The following is a 20781-nucleotide window of genomic DNA, read 5'->3' as shown; positions in this document are numbered from 1 at the left end:
CGTGAGGAACTGGGTGACTTCGCTGCTGGTGCCCAGAAATGTGACACTCAGAATGCATGCACTCTGGTGGGGGTGGGAGTGGAAGGCCCTCCCTGTTCTGGTGAAGAGTGGCCAGTCCTTTGAGCTGCAACCATGAGTAATTCTAGAAATACTTGTTCCCAGTGGTCGTGGTGGGTTCAAACTCTCTAAGACAGTAGGCTACGTATCCACTGTTGGATATACACCCAGAAGGTACACAGTCATGTTATAAATGTCAGTATCTTGTGGGGTTTTAAAAAAAAAAAAAAAGCAATCCCTCAAGAGGCCACCTATATTCACAGCCACACCAATAATTAAGCTACCAAACGTTTCATGGCAACAGGAAACACAGAGGCTACTTGGTGCGGTGACCACTTTATTCAGCCACCAGGTGTTGACAACCTCGGAAAGACCTCAAGTGGGCAGTTATTGCTGTGTAGAAATGAGTGTTTTGCACCTGGTTAAAGGTTTGCCTTAAAACCCGTTTTAACTGAGAACCTCATCCTGGGATCCCCCCGGGGCCGCAGCAGGCAGATGGAGCTGGGGAAGCCCTTGAGTCGAAGGCGGCTCACGCCTCCATCGGGGAAGATGGTGAACCTAGCGTGAGTGATGACGTCTTGGAGCTCCAGGGTCAGGCTGTCGAACAGGTGGTTTTGGTTGGGGGACAACTGGAAGAGAGTCAGAAGTGGGGTCCTTGTTGGAGCAGGGCTGTGTGGCCCGAGGACCCAGCTCAGCCTGTCAGTCTGGACTTGTGGGGCTTAAGCTTATGTTATTCAGTGAGACCATTCAGCTTCCAGGGGCCCTGCCAGCAGGGGGAGGGCCAAGGAGCACTGACCTGAGCGCAGGTCCCCGACATGTGTCCCTTTAAAGAGTTAAGGGACGAGCTGTTGAGAAGGTCAAAGAGAAGGTCTCTGCTTCTCCGTGGTCACGGGGAGCATCCCTGGCCTCCACAGTGCCCACCTCAGGGCATTTATCCCACAGGTAGCTTTCAGCGCACCACCCCCACCCCTTCTAAAAAGTTAAATATCACAGAAACATGTTTCCATTTATGTCTTCTTAACACAACAGACTTTTGTTTTAACAAAATTGATTGTTAGAAATGCCAAAGTGGGAAAGAGAGTCTGTCCTTCCTTCCTTTTTTTGTACTGGGGATGGACTCCACAACCATTGTGCCAATGAGCCACTGAGCCACATCCCCAGCACGTTTGTTTGTTGTCTAAGATAGACTCTCACTGAGTCTCAGTAAGTTGCTTAGGGCCTCCCTAAGTTTCTGAAGCTGGCCTTGAAGTTGCAGTCCTCCTACCTCAGCCTCCCAAGCCTCTGCCTTTCTCTTAGGTAAGTATACCATTCAGCTTTTAAAGTCCATTCATGTCAGTTCATTTCACTCCTAAACTGAGAAGAGGTCTGAAATTGTATTCTAATCTACACACAAGAGTCTAGGGGAAATAGCTCTGATTGAAGACCAGATCCCCACGCTGTCCCCCACATACCTTGGTGATGGGGAGAAGGGGCTTCCATTTATGGGCTGGAAGAATCCACTTTTTCTTGACCATGTCTTCTTCTTCCTGGGTGGTCAGGATGCACCCGTCCACTTTGCAGCTGTCGGGAGAATTGCCTATCGGAGCAAACAGAGGCACCCTGCCCTGCACATTCCCTCAGCACAGCTCAGCTTGTAGGGCACAGGCTCGTGTAACCAGATCAAAACCAGGCAAAGAACAAACCACCGCTCCTTCTAAGCAAACACAGAGGTGTGACGTATGAAAGAAAGAAGCAAGCCAGTTCATGTGGCGTTGCTGCCTCTCGAGACTGATGCCTGAGCTGCACCCACAGTGTTCCTACTGCCAAACTGGATGTGCTCCGGAGGTAGAGTTCAGACTGCGTGTGGCACATCTGAATTCTCTGATGCTGGGAAAGAGTTTCCTTTTGAAACATGACAAGCAAAAGAAGAAACCCTGAGCTCCATCAGCTGGTGCTGAGCACCAATGAGACAGGATTTCTCAGTTGCCTCCAGGTGATGTACCTGGTCCCCGAGTCTCTCTTCTGTCTCTGGAGTTTCATAGGACTGTGTGCCCAGCAGGGTCACAGGATCTTAGGGGAAGGGTCCCCACCCTCTTTATGAGAAGCACCTCAATAGAGGTTCTCTGAGACTTGAAGGTCAACCAAGGAAGAGCTTTGCCAAGAACCTTGGCAAAGAGGACACTCGCTGTCCACTGCCCCCTTTGTGGCTCATCTCCTGAGACAGGTCCTGGGCAGGTGAGCATGCTCCTGGGGTACGGTGCAAACCCACGGGCTGCAGCTGCTATTTCTGCTCCCTGTATTCACACCTGTGTGTGTGTGTGTGTGTGTGTGTGTGTATTCAGCATGGGGTATTTGATGTGGTTGTCATTTGCTGTATTGCTTGTATAATGTAAGTGAATGCTCGCATGCTCCCTCATCCACAGCTGTCCTCACAGTGTCCCAGGGCTGTCCCAAGGGAATGACAGCAGTATAGCCACGACCTGATGCATTTGGGGGGCAACTGGTTGCGTGGGTTCGCTATTTATTGCCTGAGTTTTCTTTATGAAACGAAGCAAGTGACCCAAACCCTTCATGTAGAAAACTGGAGTGAAGAGACGCTCAAAGCACAAACGCAAACCAAAAGAAAACAGCAGAGCTGGCCCCTCGCCTGCCCACAGCACAGGCTGCTGCCAGCCACGTTGGAAAGTGGAAGCAAAAACCAGGAAATGGGGTCTGAAATGTGGTTTTCCAAAAGCAGCAGACACCAAGACTTCTCAATTAATACACACCCTCTGCTGTTGGTGACAGACCCGTCCTCAATGTACATTGTGCTTCCTGGAAAAGCTAGAATCAGCAGAAGTCATCATGATTCAAAACATTTAAAAATCAGCCCTACAAAATGTGAAGACAGGCTGCCACCATTTGTCATAAAGAACTAAGCAATCCCAAGATGCCCCGTCCAATACTAACATGACGTCATCTAGCAATTGTAGAAGCTCAGTAACCTCTTTGGAACTTTCTTGATACAATGACCCATGTGTACATCTCATAAGAAAGTAAATGTAAAATTTCTCTTATTACCAATTTCTCCTAGTACCAGAAATGCACAGTTTTAAATCTGTGTGGGTCACTCCTCCAAGTCTGCCTGCAGCCAGGTGCACTTGGTGGTAGAGCACATGCTCAGCAGGTGCAGGGCCCTGGGCTCCATCTCCAGCACCACAAAAGTAACAGTAAGATGTCACACCTGGAGAGAAATGGTCACCCCCGGAGTCTGCCCCTCAGCCAGAGGCCTGTCCTCCCTGCTGCTTCCACGGGCTCACTGCACATGCAGCTCAGAGCCCACAGCATGGGGCATCGTGGGTGACCTCAGAGTCATCCAGCCAACTCTGAGCTGTGGAGGGAGGTGTGGGCTGCGGAGCCAACGTGACTCTCTCTGCTCGGGACCACACAGCACTGGGAGGGGAGGCCATGCCGAGAGCAGCTCCCCTGCCCCCAGGGGACACATTACCTGGAGAGTAAGCCCACCAACTACAAGGCCCTTCCTTACGTGACATTTACCTTTAAAATACTTGGTGTCGATTTCAATTTGAGTTATTACTCCAGGATGCGCCAGCCGGAAAACCGCCCACTCACAACCCTGAACCTGGAGAAGGCCATTCTTGTCATTCTGGAATCCAAGGAGAGAAGGGTCAGCTCGTCGGCATCATTAAACCGACCTGAAAATCAGCAGGTGGAAAATGTTAACATCTTATATTTGTGCTTTCTTTTATTTCTCACTAAAAAAAAAAAAAAAAAAAAAAAAAAAAAGTTGTTTCCTGTGACCTAATGTGCAAACCACGTTGTGTATAAATTGCCGTCACTCCTTCAATACCTCTTACTGACTTGAGAGTTCATTTCTGTCAATTCCTGGTGGTTTTCTGTGCCAACTGTAGGTTCATACAGAACATCATACACAGAGGTATCTTAATTAATCCAACCCTCGGGACCAATCATTTGTTTTGCCCTTGCAAAGAGGATATTCTCCTAGTTGCCACTGTCTCTTGGGATGCCTGATTGGCTCTAACCCTTCATACCCTGAAAGCCGAGTTCACGCGTCTACCTCGGGAAGCTCTGGTGTGATGGGAGGGCCATCCAGGGGCGGGGGCATGGCTGAGTTTTCAGTGGGATTCAAAGCTGAACACTTGGCTTGGCTTTGCCCTCATTTGGTTTCTTTGCGTCAGCTAAGTTACTGGCCAGATGGAGCAGCTAATCTGACTCTAGTTCCTTATCACCACAGGCTCGCATAGGTGTCTGATCCTAGGAAGCACAGAGTCTAGAAATACTAAACTCTTGTTTTTCCCTCCAGTTCTACAAACAAATGCACCCATGGCTTCTGGGTCATTAGATCATGGATCCTTTGATTCCTTTACTGAATATAGCAAGGAATATAGCAAGATGGACCAGAGCCGTGGCAATGTCCAGCATGTCTGCCCTGGTGGAGGACAGTGTGGAGCTGTACAGAGCCAGGTGGAACTGGAACCTCAGAACCAACGGAGAGTGGTGACAAGCATTTAGAAAAGCTCAAGAGGATTCTTAAAAAAAAACATTTTTTTCTTTGATGTAAAATGAAAAGCTTTTTGAAAAGAACTTCTTACTTCTAACACCGGGGGCCTGTCCAGCCGTCTCGCCGTCTCCCAGCCATCTGCCATGGACTTGGGCCCACCAACTCCTACCAGAAAAATTCCGTTAACGGTGCCACCGTGGTTTGATCTCAAATGGGAGAATGGATGCCCACACCATGAGATCTCAGATCCCACGTCCCTGAGCGTGGCCACCCAGATGACTTTCATTGCAGTGACGTTTCAGTCCATTCACAGAGTTGGTAAACGGTTTTCCTTTTATGGCAACTCTGTAGGCCCAAACGAGGAGGGACCACGACTAATGATGACTTGCCCCATGGCACGGAGGCTTTGAATCCCACACCCACACTAATCTCCTCCACCCCCTGCTTCAAGGGCCCGTCCTCTGGCCTATGGGGTATTTGATGCTAGTGCCCACACTTCTCCATAAAGCCGGCTCCTAGAATGTTCTCTCACCTATCATATTGTTTGGGTGCCCAAAATGTGCATTGCTGAATCCTACACAGACACCCCCAAAGGCAATGGCCACCAGGTCTACCGGATCTTTGGGATCAGTTGCAGCCCAGTCCTTCTGTCCAGTACCATATACTCTAAGGCGCGCAATCCCCCCATCTGAAAAGGAAAGGTCAGAGAGGTAACTGTGGGGTGGCATGACCAGCAGCGCTCTTGCATCTTCTCCAGGCTCACCTCCTGCTAGGCTCTGCCACACCTGTCCACTTCAGTCCCATCACCCCAGGGCCCTGGCACGTGACAGTACCTTATTATGACACCTCCCCAGCTCTCCAGGAAATGGTCATTCTTGAGTCTCAATTTACATGTCTGGCCCCAGGAAGGGTCTTTCTCTTTTTGGAGGTCCTCTCTTCCCTGTCCACCTGCCGCTGCCTGATTTCCCAGATGTGTTTTATTCCATCTGCCTGCTCAGCTACTCTATAGCTCTGATTGCAGTAGCAAGTTACCTTACTTTTTGTTTTTTGGTATTGGGGATGGAACCCAGGGATGCTTTACTGTTGAGCCACATCCTCAGCCCTTTTTATTTTTTATTTTGACACAGGATCCCACTAAGTTGCTTAGGGTCTTGCTAAGTTGCTGAGGCTGGCTTTGAACTTGAGATCCTCCTGTCACAGCCTCTTGAGCTGCTGGGATTATAGCTGTGTGCCACCATGCCCAGCTGAAGTTACCTTTGTTATTTTTCCTCTTTTTAAGTCCCCTCTGTTATCTGTCTCCAGATTTAGAATGAAGAATCCCTGGGGCCAGGCCACTTGCCAAACTGTCCACTTCTGCACTGTGTCTACCTGTAGCAAGTCAACTCCATGGAGGTGGAAAGTCACTTGGAATTGCACCATAGGTAAATCACAGATCCCACACACCTGGGCGCAGTGTCAGCAATGAGCATCACCTCCACCCCTCATGAAAGAATCTCATGTGTTTATTTTTACAGCTCTGCACTGCTCAGCGATTTGGTTGAGACTACAAAAGATCATATTTGCAAAATTGAATCTTTGCTGAGAATCATATGCAGACTTCATCCCTTGCCACTTCTGTTCAATACTACATTAGAGATTTTAGCCAGGGCAATTAGTAGGGGGCGGGAAATAGACTGAGAGATTCTGATTGGAAAGGGAGAGACAGAGGGTGAATCCCAGTTAGAAAGGAAGAAGTAAACTATTTCTATTCTCAGTGTGATCTTGTATACAGAACATCCTAAATATTCCACTCAAAACCCATTACTACTCACAAAGGAGTTCAGTAGTGTTGTAGGTACAAGATAAAAATTAGCAAAAGTAGTCCTGAAATTATCTGAAAACTATAAATCATTTTTGAAAGAAATTAGTGGAAAACTGAACAAATGGGAGACTACCCCATGTTCATGGAGTGGGAAACTTTATATTGTTAAGGTGCCAGTAATTCCCAAATTGAGCTACAGATTTAATGCAACCTCTGTCAAAATCCCAACTGGTGTCATATATAACAAATTAGAGAAACAAGTAATTTTTTTTAAATTCCAGCTGGTTTCTCTGTAGAAATTTACAAGTTGATTCTAAAATATGGAATCGCAAAAGACTCCAAACCACCAAAATAATTTTTGAAAAGAAAAAAGTCCGAAGGACTCAATTTGTAATTTTAAAACTTACTTTACTAATCAAGATAGTTCAATAATGGTTTAAGAACAGAAAAATAGATCAAAGACAAAACTGAGAGTCCAGAAATAAACTCATGTGTTTATGGTCAACTAATTTTCAACAAGAGTTCCAAAGTCATTCCATCGGGAAAGAAGAGTGTTTTCTGCAAATGCTCTTTAGACAACTCATGTGATGCAAGAGAATGCAGCTGAATCATTACCTCACACCACCTACAAAATTTAACTCAAAATTAACCAAAGAGGTAAATCAAAGATTAAAATGTTGATCTATTTCTTTGAGCAAACATGTAATCTATAAAACATGCAAAAACACAGGAATATTCATTCATATCCCTGATTTGGTGCTGATTTTCTAGATATAACTCTGAAAGTATAAGCAAAAAAAGAATAGAATGGGCTGGGGATACAGCTCCGTTGGTAGAGTGCTTGTCTTGCCTGCACAAGGTCCCGTTCAATCCCCAGCACCACACGCACACTTGCGCGCGTGCGCGCGCACACACACACACACACACACACACACAAAAGAATAGAACAGATATGCTGAATTTCATCAACATCAAAAGCTCTTGTGCTTCAAAAGACCCTGCAAAGAAAGTGAAAAGGCACTTCACAGAGTGGGAGAAATTGTTTGCACATCTTGTATCTGATGAGGGACTTGTATCTATAATATATAAAGAACTTATATATGACTTGATAATTAATTTTTAAATAAGCAATAAGTCTGGAAGGAAATTTTTCTAAGAAAATATATAGATGGCAAATAAGCACATGAAAATATGCTCTCACCATCATTAGGCATCAAAGAAATGCCAATCAACCAAAACCACAACGAGGTGCTATTTTGCATGCACTAAGATGGCTACAATCAGAAAGATAACAAGTGCTAGCAAGGAAGCAAAGAAATCAAAATTCCCAGTAGGATGTGAATGTTGCAGCCATTTTGGGAAGGTCCAGCAGTTTCTCAAACAGTTAAACACAGCGACCATATGACCCAGAAATGCCAATCTTGGGTATATACTCAACACAAAGAAAACCTATGTCCACACAAAAGCTAGCGAGTGTTTACAGCAACATCGATCCTAGGAGCCAACAGGTGGAAACAAATGTCCATCAGCTGGTGAATGGGTAATTAGAATGCTGTGTATGTACTGGTAGAGATTTTTTGGTCAAGAAGAGGCATGGAGTTCCCGTATATGCTACAGAACCTTGGAACATCATATGAAGTGAAAAAAGACAGAGACGAAATGTCAAAAAATGTGATCGTTTTACATGAAAGTTTCAAAATAGTCAAACCTATCAAGATAGACAGTAACTTTAGTTGCTTAGGGCTGGTGAGGAGGATGTCAGATAAAGGGCATAGGATTTCTTTATAAATAGGAAAATGTACCTGTGACATGAATGTTGCTAGGAGATATCTAACCTGATCCACTGGTTCTCCACACCCTGGTTAACTTGGTAATTTCTCATTAGCTACCTAGTGATCCCTAGAGTAAGGTAGGAATTTCCCGGGGCACCAAGAGGGCAAATGACAACCTAAAACCCTGGGCAGCTCCGTTACTGACCGTGTCATTTCACAAACATGCCGGTGCAGAATAAAGAAGGGCAGAGCTGCAGGGGCCGCGTAGCACTCACCTGGGAAGATGTTGAGTCTCACGTGAGTCCACCTCTGCTGGGAGTTGACCAGGAAGTAGTTGTGGCTGGAAGCAGTGCTTCCTGGCTTAAGCTCCGTCATAGGAACCAGGGAATTCCAGTCGTCCGATTTTAGCTGGCAAGAGACACATAAATGCTAGCAGTGGCTTTTAGGAACAGCAGATTTTCTCATCCAAGTGCCCAGGGCTCCTCAGGGGCAGAGGTGCTCTGGAATAGAGTAGTGATGGGTGCCTAAAGGAGAACTCTGACAGTATCACCAGAAGGTCAGCCCAGGGCGTGACCATGAACACCAGGTCATGGTGGATCCCCTGGGACCCTTCCCTCCCACACTGATCTGAAGAGCCGCTCTGAGTGGAGGGAGTCTGTGAATGAAGCTTTCTGCTTGCTCCAACGTCCTGTCTTGGTCGCCAGAGGATTTTAGTGTGGCCCTTCAGATAAAAGGGCCAGGGCTGCCCGCCTGACCTGGGGAGGTCTGGGAGCCTGGTGACCACACCTCCTAGATGGGACTTCCGGCTGGAGGTCCCTTTGATGTCTCTGCCACTACTAATTTCCCTGCTAAGGATCATCACTTTCATAAAACACAATACAAAGTATTAGACAAATAAACTTTAAGAAACCAGAATGTGCTAAAATACAAGCCCCAATGTTTATTTTATTAAGTTCAACTAACAAAATTTCCTTGTTGAATTTCTGGGAAGGGTGAATTTTTCCTGCCACTTTCTACCTTATCTGGCCAAGGCCAGCAGACGTGTGTGGACAGGGCTAGACCATTCCCAAGGCTCTTCAGGTCATCTGCTCCCTCATACAGACTTGAATGAACCACCAGCCAAGCATGTGCAAGGCCACAGGGTGGGTGGGAAAGGAGAGGGTCCCAGGGTCCCATGTCCCAATGATGGCCTTTTGAAGAATCTGCAGGGCAGATCTGCAGTCCTGATATCAGACCTACCCCTGGAGGGCAGACACAGACCCACACCTGTGGGGCAGACCTAGACACACACCTGGGGGCAGACACAGATCCACACCTGGGGGGAAGATACAGATCCATACCTGTGGGGCAGACCTAGACACACACATGGGAGCAGACACAGATCCACACCTGGGGGGCAGACACAGATCCATACCTGTGGGGCAGACCTAGACACACACCTGGGGACAGACACAGATCCACACCTGGGGGGCAGATACAGATCCATACCTGTGGGGCAGACCTAGACACACACCTGGGGGCAGACACAGATCCACACCTGGGGGGCAGATACATATCCATACCTGTGGGGCAGACCTAGACACACACCTGGGGGCAGACACAGATCCACACCTGGGGGGGGGGCAGACACAGACCCTCACCTGGGGGGCAAACCTAGACACACACCTGGGGGCAGACACAGATCCACACCTGGGGGGAAGATACAGATCCATACCTGTGGGGCAGACCTAGACACACACCTGGGGGCAGACACAGATCCACACCTGGGGGCAGATACAGATCCACACCTGTGGGGCAGACCTAGACACACACCTGGGGGCAGACACAGATCCACACCTGGGGTGCAGATACAGACCCACACCTGTGGGGCAGACCTAGACACACACCTGGGGGCAGACACAGATCCACACCTGGGGGGCAGATACAGATCCATACCTGGGGGGCAGACCTAGACACACACCTGGGGGCAGATACAGATCCACACCCGGAGGGCAGACACAGACCCACACCTGGGGGGCAAACCTAGACACACACCTGGGGGCAGACACAGATCCACACCTGGGGGGCAGATACAGATCCATACCTGTGGGGCAGACCGAGACACACACCTGGGGGCAGACACAGATCCACACCTGGGGGGCAGACACAGATCCATACCTATGGGGCAGACCTAGACACACACCTGGGGGCAGACACAGATCCACACCTTCGGGGCAGACACAGATCCATACCTGTGGGGTGCAGACCTAGACACACAGCTGGTGCAGACACAGATCCACACCTGGGGGGCAGACACGGATCCATACCTGTGGGGCAGACCTAGACACACACCTGGGAGCAGACACAGATCCACACCTGGGGGGCAGACACAGATCCATACCTGTGGGGCAGACCTAGACACACACCTGGGGCAGACACAGATCCACACCTGGGGGGCAGATACAGACCCACACCTGTGGGGCAGACCTAGACACACACCTGGGGGCAGACACAAATCCACACCTGGGGGGCAGATACAGACCCACACCTATGGGACAGACCTAGACACACCTGGGGGAAGACACAGATCCACACCTGGAGGCAGACAGATCCACACCTGAAGGGCAGACATGGACCCACACCTGTGGGTCTTATCTAGACCCACACTAGACCCACAACAGGAAGGCAGACCTAGATTCACACCTGGGAGAGTGGCATAACCCATATTTGTAGGGCAGACAGATCCACACCTGGGGTGCAGATATGGACCCACACCTGGTTGGCAGACCTAGACCCACACCTGGGTGGTGACATAGACCCACACCTAGGGGACATACCCAGACCCATACCTGGGGGACAGGCCTAGACCCACACCACGGAGGCAGACCTAGATTCACACTGGGGGAGACACATAACCCACACCTGTGGGGCAAAAAGAACCCACACCTGTGGGGCATACCTGTGCAATGGCTGCAAACTCTTCCGGGGAGGCTGCGGCTCCTGTCCGGACCCCTCTCTGTGGGATTTCTGGCAGTTTATCTGAAGAGAAAGTGACCAACACTGGGGAACAGGGCCATGAACTCATGTGAAATCTCTAGTGGCACTGTGCACACAGCACCTTCAGAGTGAGCCTACACCCCCAGGTGACCTACCTAGGTACAGGTGACACAGGACCTTCAGGGTCAGCCTGCCCTCTGAGGTGACCTACCCCAGGTACTGGTGACACAGCCTGTCCCCTGAAGTCATTTACCTGAAGTACAGGTGACACACACAACCACATGGCTATGAAAATCAGGAGTCGATGCGCAGGTCCAACCCTTGAGGGGGCTCAGGGTCTCCAGGTGCAAGGAGTCCCTCCCCAGACCCCACAGCTGCTGCACCTCAGGCCCTGAGTGGCCACAGGTGGGTGGAGTTGCAGCTCAGCCGCTGCCCAGGCCTCCTGTGGGACCTTCCAGAGCTCAGCCAGCCTCCCTCCTGCCCCTGCAGGCTGATCCCTGAATATCCCAGGTCACTGGGTGCAGCTGGGTGTGGGGACGCATGAAATCCACACTGGGCCGATGACCACTGTTACGCTGACTCTCAAGACCCCAGAGCACCCTGCCAGGCATCCTGGTCATCCTCCATCCCTGCCCAGCTGCCGTGGACACTGCTGGCCCCTGCCGTCGTCCTGAAGTGCTGGTGGGAGCACTCCCAGGGGCCCCTCACCCACAGCCCTCACCTGGGGACGTGGCCCCCACACACCTTTCTCCAGGTTGGCTGCCTGGATGGACATGCGAGGGGCATGACTTCCTGAGAAGTAAGAGGTGTCCACGTCGAAGCCGCGGATGATTCCCGGAATCCCCAGGCTGATGACACACCAGTCGTGCCCTGCAGGGTGCAGACGAGCATCCATGAGCCCCTGGCTGGAGGGTGGCCACCGGAACCCCTTCGCACCTCAGGGCGACCTGCGCAGGTTGGCTCCAGGCAGGCGACTGCATAGCTCCAGGCCCCTTCTCCAGCTCTGAGGCGGGGCCAACATTTGCTTCTGGGAGCTTCCTGTGACTGTCAGGATACAGACCACCCAGCCCAGCCGTCCTCATCACGGCACCCCTGATCTCGAGGGGTCCTGTGCCGCCCGGCGCCCTGCCTGCGTCTGCCCGTCCTGAAGTCCGTGTGTCGCGGTGCTGTCCAGCTCTCCAGGACAGAAAACTAGAGACACCCTGCTTCTAGGGCTTGAGACAACGGCAGGAAATCCCGCCTACCCACCTGAGGCCTGGGTTAGTTCACTTTTATAGCCATTTTGCGCCCTCAGGAGGCATGTTTTGGTTGAGACTGACAAGAAGAAATTATTTTAAGCATCTTGAGGTGACAGGAGGCAGGGTGCGCAGTGGTGCAGGTAGGTGTGGCTCCGCCCAGCTCGTCCTGGGCTCTGCCCTGGGCTGCTCTGAGGAGTGGGTGGGGTGGGAGTGCCCGCCTCGGAGTCGTTGGGCGTCGGGTGAGAGGCACCTGCTGTGGCGTCTGCCCACTGCTCAGGTGGTCCTTGCCCCTCTGTGGCCATGGACCTCACCAGCATTCACACTTTCCTGCAGTGTTCCCACCTGTCCACCTGTGGGTGACCAGGGCCCAAGCCACGCCTCTCGACTTCTCAGAGCCTGGCGTCCAGATGGGACCACCAGATACAGCACACTCCACCAAAGTTGACCCAGCACACTGGGCATCCCAGCCCCACCCTGGCCTCCAAGGTGCAGGTGAGCGGCCGGCATCTCCCTACCTGCGGTCCGTCTCCTCCTGGTCTCCCATCCGTCCATCCATTTCCCAAACTCTGTGTACTCGTGTTCTTTAAAGCTTGGGCCGTCGCTCTAGGAGGAGGCACAGGCTGGTCGGTAACACTCACGCGGGGCTGGGCCTGCAGCTCAGCGGCTTTTGCCCCCAGGGACAAACGGAGGCTCAGGGAGCTACAGGGAGCTACAGGGAGCTACTGCTCCACCACTGCCCACTCCAGGTCAGGGCCCCTCGCTGCCTTTGAATCACCGTCAGAGAACACCACGGGCCTCGGCACAGACTCGGCCACTGCTGGCAGCAAGTAAGGCGCGCCACACGGGTTCCAGGCCCTACAGAGACAGCAACTCCCGAGGGATCTAGGTGGCATGGACAAAGCAGGACAGGCTCCTCTGATTTCCAAAGCCACGTGGGACACAGGACGTAGTGACAGGTAATTCTGTCACGGCGGCATGAGGACAGGCGGAGGCTCCGTCCAGCTAAGCACCTCAGCCCTGCGCTGCCCCATGCCCCAGGAGGGAGAGCGAGGGCCCCTGAGGTCAGTGGAGCCGGGCTCCCTCCTCTGACCAGCAACAGAGCAGCCCCCTCTGTAAGAACAGGAGAGGACACAGCCCTGGGGGAGCACGGGAAGCTGGGGGAGCACGGGAGCCACCGCGGAAAGTGTGGACACTCAGAAGCTGTCAGGCACATGGTAGATGGCCACACATGGACCGGGGCCCTGTCACCTCACCTGGGCACAGAGAGGGCCTTGTGTTGAAGCGTTTTCAGTTCTTTCAATTCTAGAAGGTTGGCACAGCTTTTGCCAGTTGAGCATCTCTAATCCCAAACCCCAAATCTGAGGTGTGAGGGTTGGGACTCCTGGACTTTGGTGTTCAGACCGAGGCTCTCCCTGTAGTAACATTCAAGTGCTGCCCACCTTTACGTAAAAGGCCAAGCGAACACGGGGCCCTCTCTGTGCTGGGCACGTTTCATGGTCACGCTGCCTGTGGCTGGGGACAGACTGCTGTGGTCTGCCTCTGACAGCTGAGCAGAACTGGGGCCGCAAGGGCCACAATCCACGGCCCCCGCGTGCGGTGTGCAGCTCCTGCTGGCCCTGGATGCCTGTGAGCGTCCCAGGCCACTGCTGTCCTGGGGCTGACCGGCCCTGCTACTGCTCATCTGAGGACTTTGCCTCCCCACCTGCCCTGCCTGGGAGCTTTGCAGCAGCAGCACAAGACCAGGGGATAAGCAGCTGCTGGAGCAGCCCTCGCCTGAGACCCGCACCTTGGTCTCACCCTTGCCGACTTCAGAAGGGAGGGAAATGCGCGCTTGCTGTTGACGCCTCCTATCTGTGCCTCATGTCATGGCAGCCTCGCTGTGGAAGCATGCCCCAGGGTCACAGTGTCCACTCTGTGAGGGACGCAGTGCCGGGCACCCAGCGGCCCCTTCTCCGCAGTACTCCTTCTTTAGGTGTTGTTTACATGAAGGAGGCAGTGTGTGTGCGTGTGTATGGTGACGTCAAGTGTGGCCGCGTCTGTGCCTGCGTGTCCGTGGTGTGTCAGACGCTTGCCCTTGCCCGACCAGTGCAGAGTGTAAGGAATGGGGCCCTCCCCAGCCCACCTTCTGGGAGACCTTGCTTCCAGCCTGACGCGTGTCCTTCCAGCCCCGTGCCCTGCACACACAAGCGGCCTCGGGTGCCGGCCGGTGCCTCGCGGGCTCATCCTCCACTGGCCGTGGAGGAGCCCGGGTTGGGAAGAGCTGTTCTTGTCTGCTTCTCTACTGGCTTACATTCAGGCTGCCTTCACCCTCCAAACAATACCAGAATGAATATTTTTTCCATAAGTGTGCCCACTTGTGCACATAGGTGAATCTGGGGTAGCCAGGTCAAGGTGTGCACACGTGGAAACTGCTCAACCATAGGACTCCTGGTGACATGGCAAAAGCCTTGGCATTTGCTTGCTTTGTGACCTAGAACAAGTTAATTAGTATATCTGGTCCTCATTTTCTTTTCATTTCTCCTAAGGAATAAGTAAGTTAATAAATGGAAGCTGCCTTCAGAGTGTCAGGCTCCAGCTTGTCCTGGATCCAGACAGAGAGCAACACATTCACCAGGACAGCCAGATGCCACCACCCACGGCACAGGCACACCTGTCCTGCCAGGGAGCCGGGCGCCGTCCCCTCCCAGGCCTGTGCTCTCTGGGTCTGGCAGGAGACAGGATTCCAGGGTGGCTTCTTCTTCCCTGTGTTTGTCCTTTTTGGGGGGTGTGGGGTGCCAGGAGTGAACCCAGGGGCACTTAAACCCTGAGCAACTTCCCCGGCCCTTTTTATGTTTTTATTTGGGGACAGGGCCTCTCTAAGTTGCTTAGGCCCTCACTAAGCCCACTGAGACTGGCCTTGAACTTCACTGCTCCTACCTCATCCTCCTGAGCTGCTGAATGTGTCCCTTTTTTAATAAGAAACATGTTCCTAACGAGGCAGGTGACGCATTTTCCCCACGATTCAGAACTGCCCGTTCCTTCCCGAGACACACGATGAAGTCCTCATTTGCCAAGGGAGCAGGGTAAGGACCTCAGTGTGTCCCCTAAGGCCATGTGGCCCACGTTCCTCCCCCAGCTCCTGTCTGCATGTTTCCATGTGGCCACGCTGCTGTGCTGGTCAGTGAGAGGTCAGCTAACAGGGCAGGGGCCTTCCCACCAGCCTCCTCACACACCACGTGCGTTCACGGTACCTTTATGAGGTTTTCTGCAGGAGCAAAGAAGTCGTCTGTTGAAAATAAAATCTAGACAAAGGGAAAGGGAAGTGAAGATAAAATAGTGTGAACTTAAAAACGTTCTATTGGATTCCTAGTGAAACATTATGAGATGCAGGGGAATGTGGGCTGGCCCAGGGAGGAGGCTCCCAGGCAGTGACCTGCTGCTGACATGTTGGTCCCTTGCTGCTCCTCCGCAGCTTGTCCCAACCTTTCCTCTTGATCCCTTTACCATCTGGACCTCGCACTTGGGAAGCAAATAAACCAGCTCCTTCTTTTCAAGAACTCAGAACCTTGGGTTTTGTGGCTTTTTCCAACAGCAATGGCAATAGGTCTATATGCCACCCAGGGTCACACCTGTGCTCTGGTGGCCACTGTTTTCTTCCATGGGACTCCAGGAAGTCGCCCTCCAGGGAAACTGACCAGGAGAGTGTCCGAAAGCTGCACGTTTCTGCCAGGGAAAGGGGTGCACCCAGCTGGGCCCCATGAGCACAGGTGGAAGCCAGGTTTTCTGGAGGAGCCTGTGGTCCCAGCAGCCTGCGGGGAGGTATCCAGACTCTGGCTGCAGCCAGAAATTCAAGGGCCAGGGAGGACCCAGCTCTCCTGGTGCTGCCGGCTTCCTGTGGCTCGCTGGCCCCTGAGTGGGCTCTTGGAGCATCTCTTGCTGATGGGCTCTGTGGATGCCCCACTGCAAGTGCCAGCCAGCTGCAGCGGAGTCCATGTGCTCCACCACCCTGTCCTCAGTGTGGGCACAGCACTAGCTGGGACTTCCCAAGCCTGTCCTTGTAGACAACGTTCCTGGGAGGCCCCTCTGCCCATGGCAGGGACCTCTCCTTCGCATCGTAGGGAGCTTCCGGGAGAGAATCATGCTGCACCCAAGCTGAAGGGCCCCCACGCGTTCTGAATTGGCCCACAGAGGGAGAGTGGGTCCCCTCACAAGGGCAAGGGGCCTTTTTGAGCATTAAGGCCGTCCCTGTCAGGACTGCTCCATTAAGTGAATCTGTGGAAGCAGGGAGGTGCTCCCTGGGCGGGCACCCGTCACCCCGATGGCTGGGTGCTGATCCAGTTCTCTGCCCTGCGGGGGGGACCCCAGCCTGCGTGCAGGAAACCCTGGCTGCTCCCTGAAGGCCTGCTTACCTTTCCTCCCACGGACTCAGAGGCCATGTCGACCAGCTGGGCAAAGTCCAGGAATCGGGTCAGTTTCCCCTCCCTCGAAGCATCAGCCATGCTTCCTAGAAGCGAGAAGGCAGGCGCAGTGGGCCTCTGCAGGCAGAAGAGGGTCTGCCGGCAGGAGGACCCAGCCAGGCTCCCAAAACCAAGCTCAGAGGCATCAGAGGTGGGCGGTGACAGAGCTGGGCTTACTGTCACCTGGGCGGGCGTGAGTGTCTTTGTATGAGCACGCCAGAGGAGGGCGTGAGAGGGGCTTGCTGTGAGTCAAGGGCACCAGACACACAGTCCCACCACTGCAGACCTGCAGCTTGCGTCGTGAGTAAAGCAGAGAAGCCATTCTCACCTGGAAAAGCCACTTTTACTGGTGCATTCAAAACACCACCCAGCAACTAAGTGACCAGGCCTGGCTAGCAATGGGGCAGAGCCGAGGACACCCCTCTGCCCACAGGAGCACCCCGTGCAGGATGGACACCACACTGGGGCTCAGAGACAGGACCTCGGAGCTCTCTCCAGGCGGGACTCAGGACTGTGCCGGCACCACCAGGGGTCAACAGGGAACCTAGGCCCATCCCAGCACCAGAAGAAACAGAGAGCTGAGGGAGGCCCCGGACTGTGCCCCTCAGCCAGCGGGTGCCGCGTGCTCCTCCCCTTTCTTCCGCTCCTCATGGAGAAAACAGAAAGCCACATAAAAACCATGATTTCTATTAAGGATTATTCCTAGGATCAGGATGTCACTCGGTGGTAGGGTACTTGCCTCACAGGCATGAGACCCTGGGCCCAAGTCCCAGGACCACCAGAACGATTCTTACTCATAAGAGAATAAACGACAATGAATACAATCAGCAGGTGGATTTCCCTTGAAATTGCAGAAACACAATTAATCGTGAAATACTGAGCTTCCTATGAAACTCTGTGTTTAACAGACATCCCCAGCTTCGGTTCTGAAGGAGAACAGAAGGGATGATCCAAAGAGGATCTGGTGACATAGCACCCGAGAAGGGGTGCAGTCTCCCTCCTAAGCAGCAGACTCGCATTCTGTCCGCCACCTGGAAACCTCTTCCTTGGACGTCTCATCAAATGTCAGAGCCGAAGTGTCCGACTCTCAGCTGCTGTTGGCCCCGAAGGGGCCCCACCCTCAGCCTCCACACCCCAGCTAGTGGCCACCCCTCCTGCAGCCACTGGAGCAGAGCCCTGGGGTCGGCCTCCCTGGCCACTGCCCTTCACAGCGCCTGCCCTCTGTGGTGAAGTCGCACAGACTTTCAATCTGGATCCTGACGCTGGGAATGACATGGTGTCTGAATCTCCCTTTCCTCTGAGAAGGTGGGAGGTGGGAAGGGCGTGGGCCAGACAGAGCTGGCCTCGCGTGGACGCGGCGCTGTAGCAGGCCGGCGGGCTGGTGCAGGTCTGCACACCGGAGTGTGGTTTCCTGCTCTGGATGTGTTTGCAGTCTTTCCAAATCACGCACGCACACCACGAGGAGCAGGGGGGACAGCACCCTGGCCACCCCTCGGTGGCCTCCTGCGGCCACCCTCCCTCTGCAGTCTGCTCTCGGCCCAGCACCCTCAGGGATCTTTCAGAAACAGTCAGCTGGTCGGACCCGCTCCATCAGCACGCCTGGTCTCCCGTGCCTCCACCACCCCTGCTGCCTCTCCCTCCCCGGCCACAGGCATGCTCCACATCAAGCCCCTCCTCAGGCCACCCCAACTCTGTGACGTCACAGTGGCCGTTCCCTGTGCTGAGAATGCTCTTCCTCCCAGCCTGTGACCTGCTCACTCCCTCGGAGCCTTTGCTGGACTCACCTCCCCACGAGGCTGGGCTGCCCCCACTCACTGCCATGCCCACCGCCCCAGCCTCCAGGGCCCCTGCCGGACCCACCATTAGGTAGGCACACAAGGTGACTTGCTGTCTGCAACCTCTGTCCCCTGCCTTTCCAGATTCAGTGCCTGGCCTCCAGGGCAGTCTTGCCTGCTCTGTGTCCCACTGTGTCCCCAGGGACACACAAGATGCTCCCACATGTTTGCTCAGAGGGTGGATGGGTTTCACAACACTGGCTCTGGGGAAACCCTTGCTGAGGGTGGAGAGGTGCAGGCTGAGAGGGACACCCACGCTTACTGCGTGTGCAGCTGTCACCATGCGTGTGTGCCTGTCACCGGGCCTGCGCAGCTATCACGTGTGTGCACAGTTGCCCTTCATGGTCTCATCTCACTTGAATCCTCAGATCCTGCGACATTATTAGTATAGTACTAGTCACCTCTTGCTAACGAAGAAGACACAGCTCTGGGGTCAAGTGACCCGACTCAGCCCACAGCTGAGGAGCAAAGAGCAGTCAAACGTGACCGGCACCCGGACGCCCTTACAGTGCTGGCAATGGTGAGCACTGTCGGTGCTCCTTGAACAACAACTTCACTGACTGGTGAAGTGGCACCTCCTCCACAGAAACCTTCACTGGGCTGCTCCAGAAATCTCCGCCATGGCTGATGGAGGACTCTCAGCAAAAGAGTCTCTGCAAAAGAGTTCCATGTAGATAAACTGCCTATTGTCGTGTGGCCCTGTTTCACTTGGCCACTGGCCGGGAAGAAATGGGCCCTCTGGGTGCTGGACACCCCTTACGAGTTTCTCACAAACGTGTGTCCAGTATAGTAGTTTGTAGAAATGTCAAACCAGGCCTCTGGTCTTGAGCTGGGCTCCGCAGAGATGTCTACATTTCCAAGATGAGAGAAGTCACAACTGGGCCCCATGGTAACAGCTGGCAGGGGAGGAGAGAGGGGAGAAGAAGCTCTGCCCTTCTCGGTGCCCTTGAAGGGTCAACTTGCCCAGAACAGTGAGAGAAAAAGCTGCTTTATGTGAACTTCTGCAGACTGTGCCCTTGTGAGCCCCTCCCCTTACAGGTTGGGTATAAAATTCTGAAGCTCCCTGAACTCGGGGTTCAGGGGACTGATTACAGCAGAAGCTGTGCCCTCTGAGCCTGGCTGCAGCCACAGAAAACTGTTTCCTGCTGTCTTTGGTGCCTGGCCTCGTCTGTCCCTACAACAGTGGGTCTGTGGCTCCAGAGCTCCCAGAATCAGACCCAGTGACACCAGCTGGGGGAGGACACAGACACTGAAGCTGTGAAGGTGACCACTTGTGGAAATGCAGAGACAGGGCATGCTCAAGGCACACACCCAGGGGACTTCGGAGGCTCAGGAATCGCCCTTGAAGAGGGGCTTGGAGTAAGAGGAGGTGCAGGGCAGGCGGCAGCAGCCGACACAGAGGTGCACAGGTAAAGGGCCCAGGACGAGAGCTGCGTGACAGCCTGTGTCTGCCCCTGCGTCACCCACGGGAAGCCAGCAGCACACATGGAGAGTTGACAAGCTTAAGCAATTAAAATTAATTAACACAACTTCTGATCCTGTCCCTCCTTGGTTCTAGCCACATCTCACATTCTCAATGGCCATATGTGGCCTCTACACTGCACAGCCGGGTATAGGACATGCCCGTGACCACAGTATGGGGCATTCTGGGAAAGCTCTGGAAAGACAGAGCCCTCACCAGTCACTTGCAGGGGGAAACAGAATCAGAAGCTGCAAGAAACCACAACACAGACACAGCCTGCGTGGACTCTGGAAGTAACACTACTGCAAGAAGAGGATTCAAGATGGCGGGCTAGAGGAAACTGCATTCCTAGTCATTCCATAGCTCAACCAGCGGAGTACTGCTTCTCTGTGAGGTGGGTGAAGGAGGAATTTTACTAAAACTAATATTGGACAGTCAGAGTGTCTTAGAGACTCTGACATGTAAGTACATTAAGCCAAGAAGAAAGACTCCCTCAGAGCCAAGCCAGCTGCAGCAGGGGTAGCAGCTCTGGCCAACACAGAGGGAGGAAGAACACAGAAAAACCCAACAGACAGATTAAGTACGGAAAATCCTGGGGTCAGAAAAGCAGCCTGCCCTTAGCTGATCCAGAGTCTGCAATGTGCACTGGGCATGAAAAGTGCCCTGAGTTCCCAACTGGTCTGGAGAACTGAGGCAGGAGCCA

The 20781-nt window shown here is 53.1% G+C and overlaps 1 protein-coding gene across 1 annotated transcript; it reads right to left on the bottom strand.

Annotated features, from left to right (window-relative positions):
- Positions 1-479: 479 nt before the first annotated feature.
- Positions 480-16823, bottom strand: Allc (allantoicase). Its single transcript, XM_077105216.1, has 11 exons — positions 16734-16823; positions 15576-15626; positions 12861-12948; positions 11852-11977; positions 11070-11149; positions 8407-8539; positions 5091-5246; positions 4650-4723; positions 3574-3682; positions 1509-1633; positions 480-686 (listed from the first exon to the last, which is right to left on the bottom strand). Exons 1-11 carry the CDS (start codon positions 16821-16823, stop codon positions 480-482), a joined length of 1239 nt encoding a protein of 412 aa, XP_076961331.1.
- Positions 16824-20781: the final 3958 nt, after the last annotated feature.

The sequence above is a fragment of the Callospermophilus lateralis genome, chromosome 14, assembly GCF_048772815.1.
Source record: "Callospermophilus lateralis isolate mCalLat2 chromosome 14, mCalLat2.hap1, whole genome shotgun sequence".
Lineage (NCBI taxonomy): Eukaryota > Metazoa > Chordata > Mammalia > Rodentia > Sciuridae > Callospermophilus > Callospermophilus lateralis.
The sequence above is the reverse complement of the archived record's forward strand: the minus strand, read 5'-3'. Positions and strand labels throughout refer to the sequence as shown.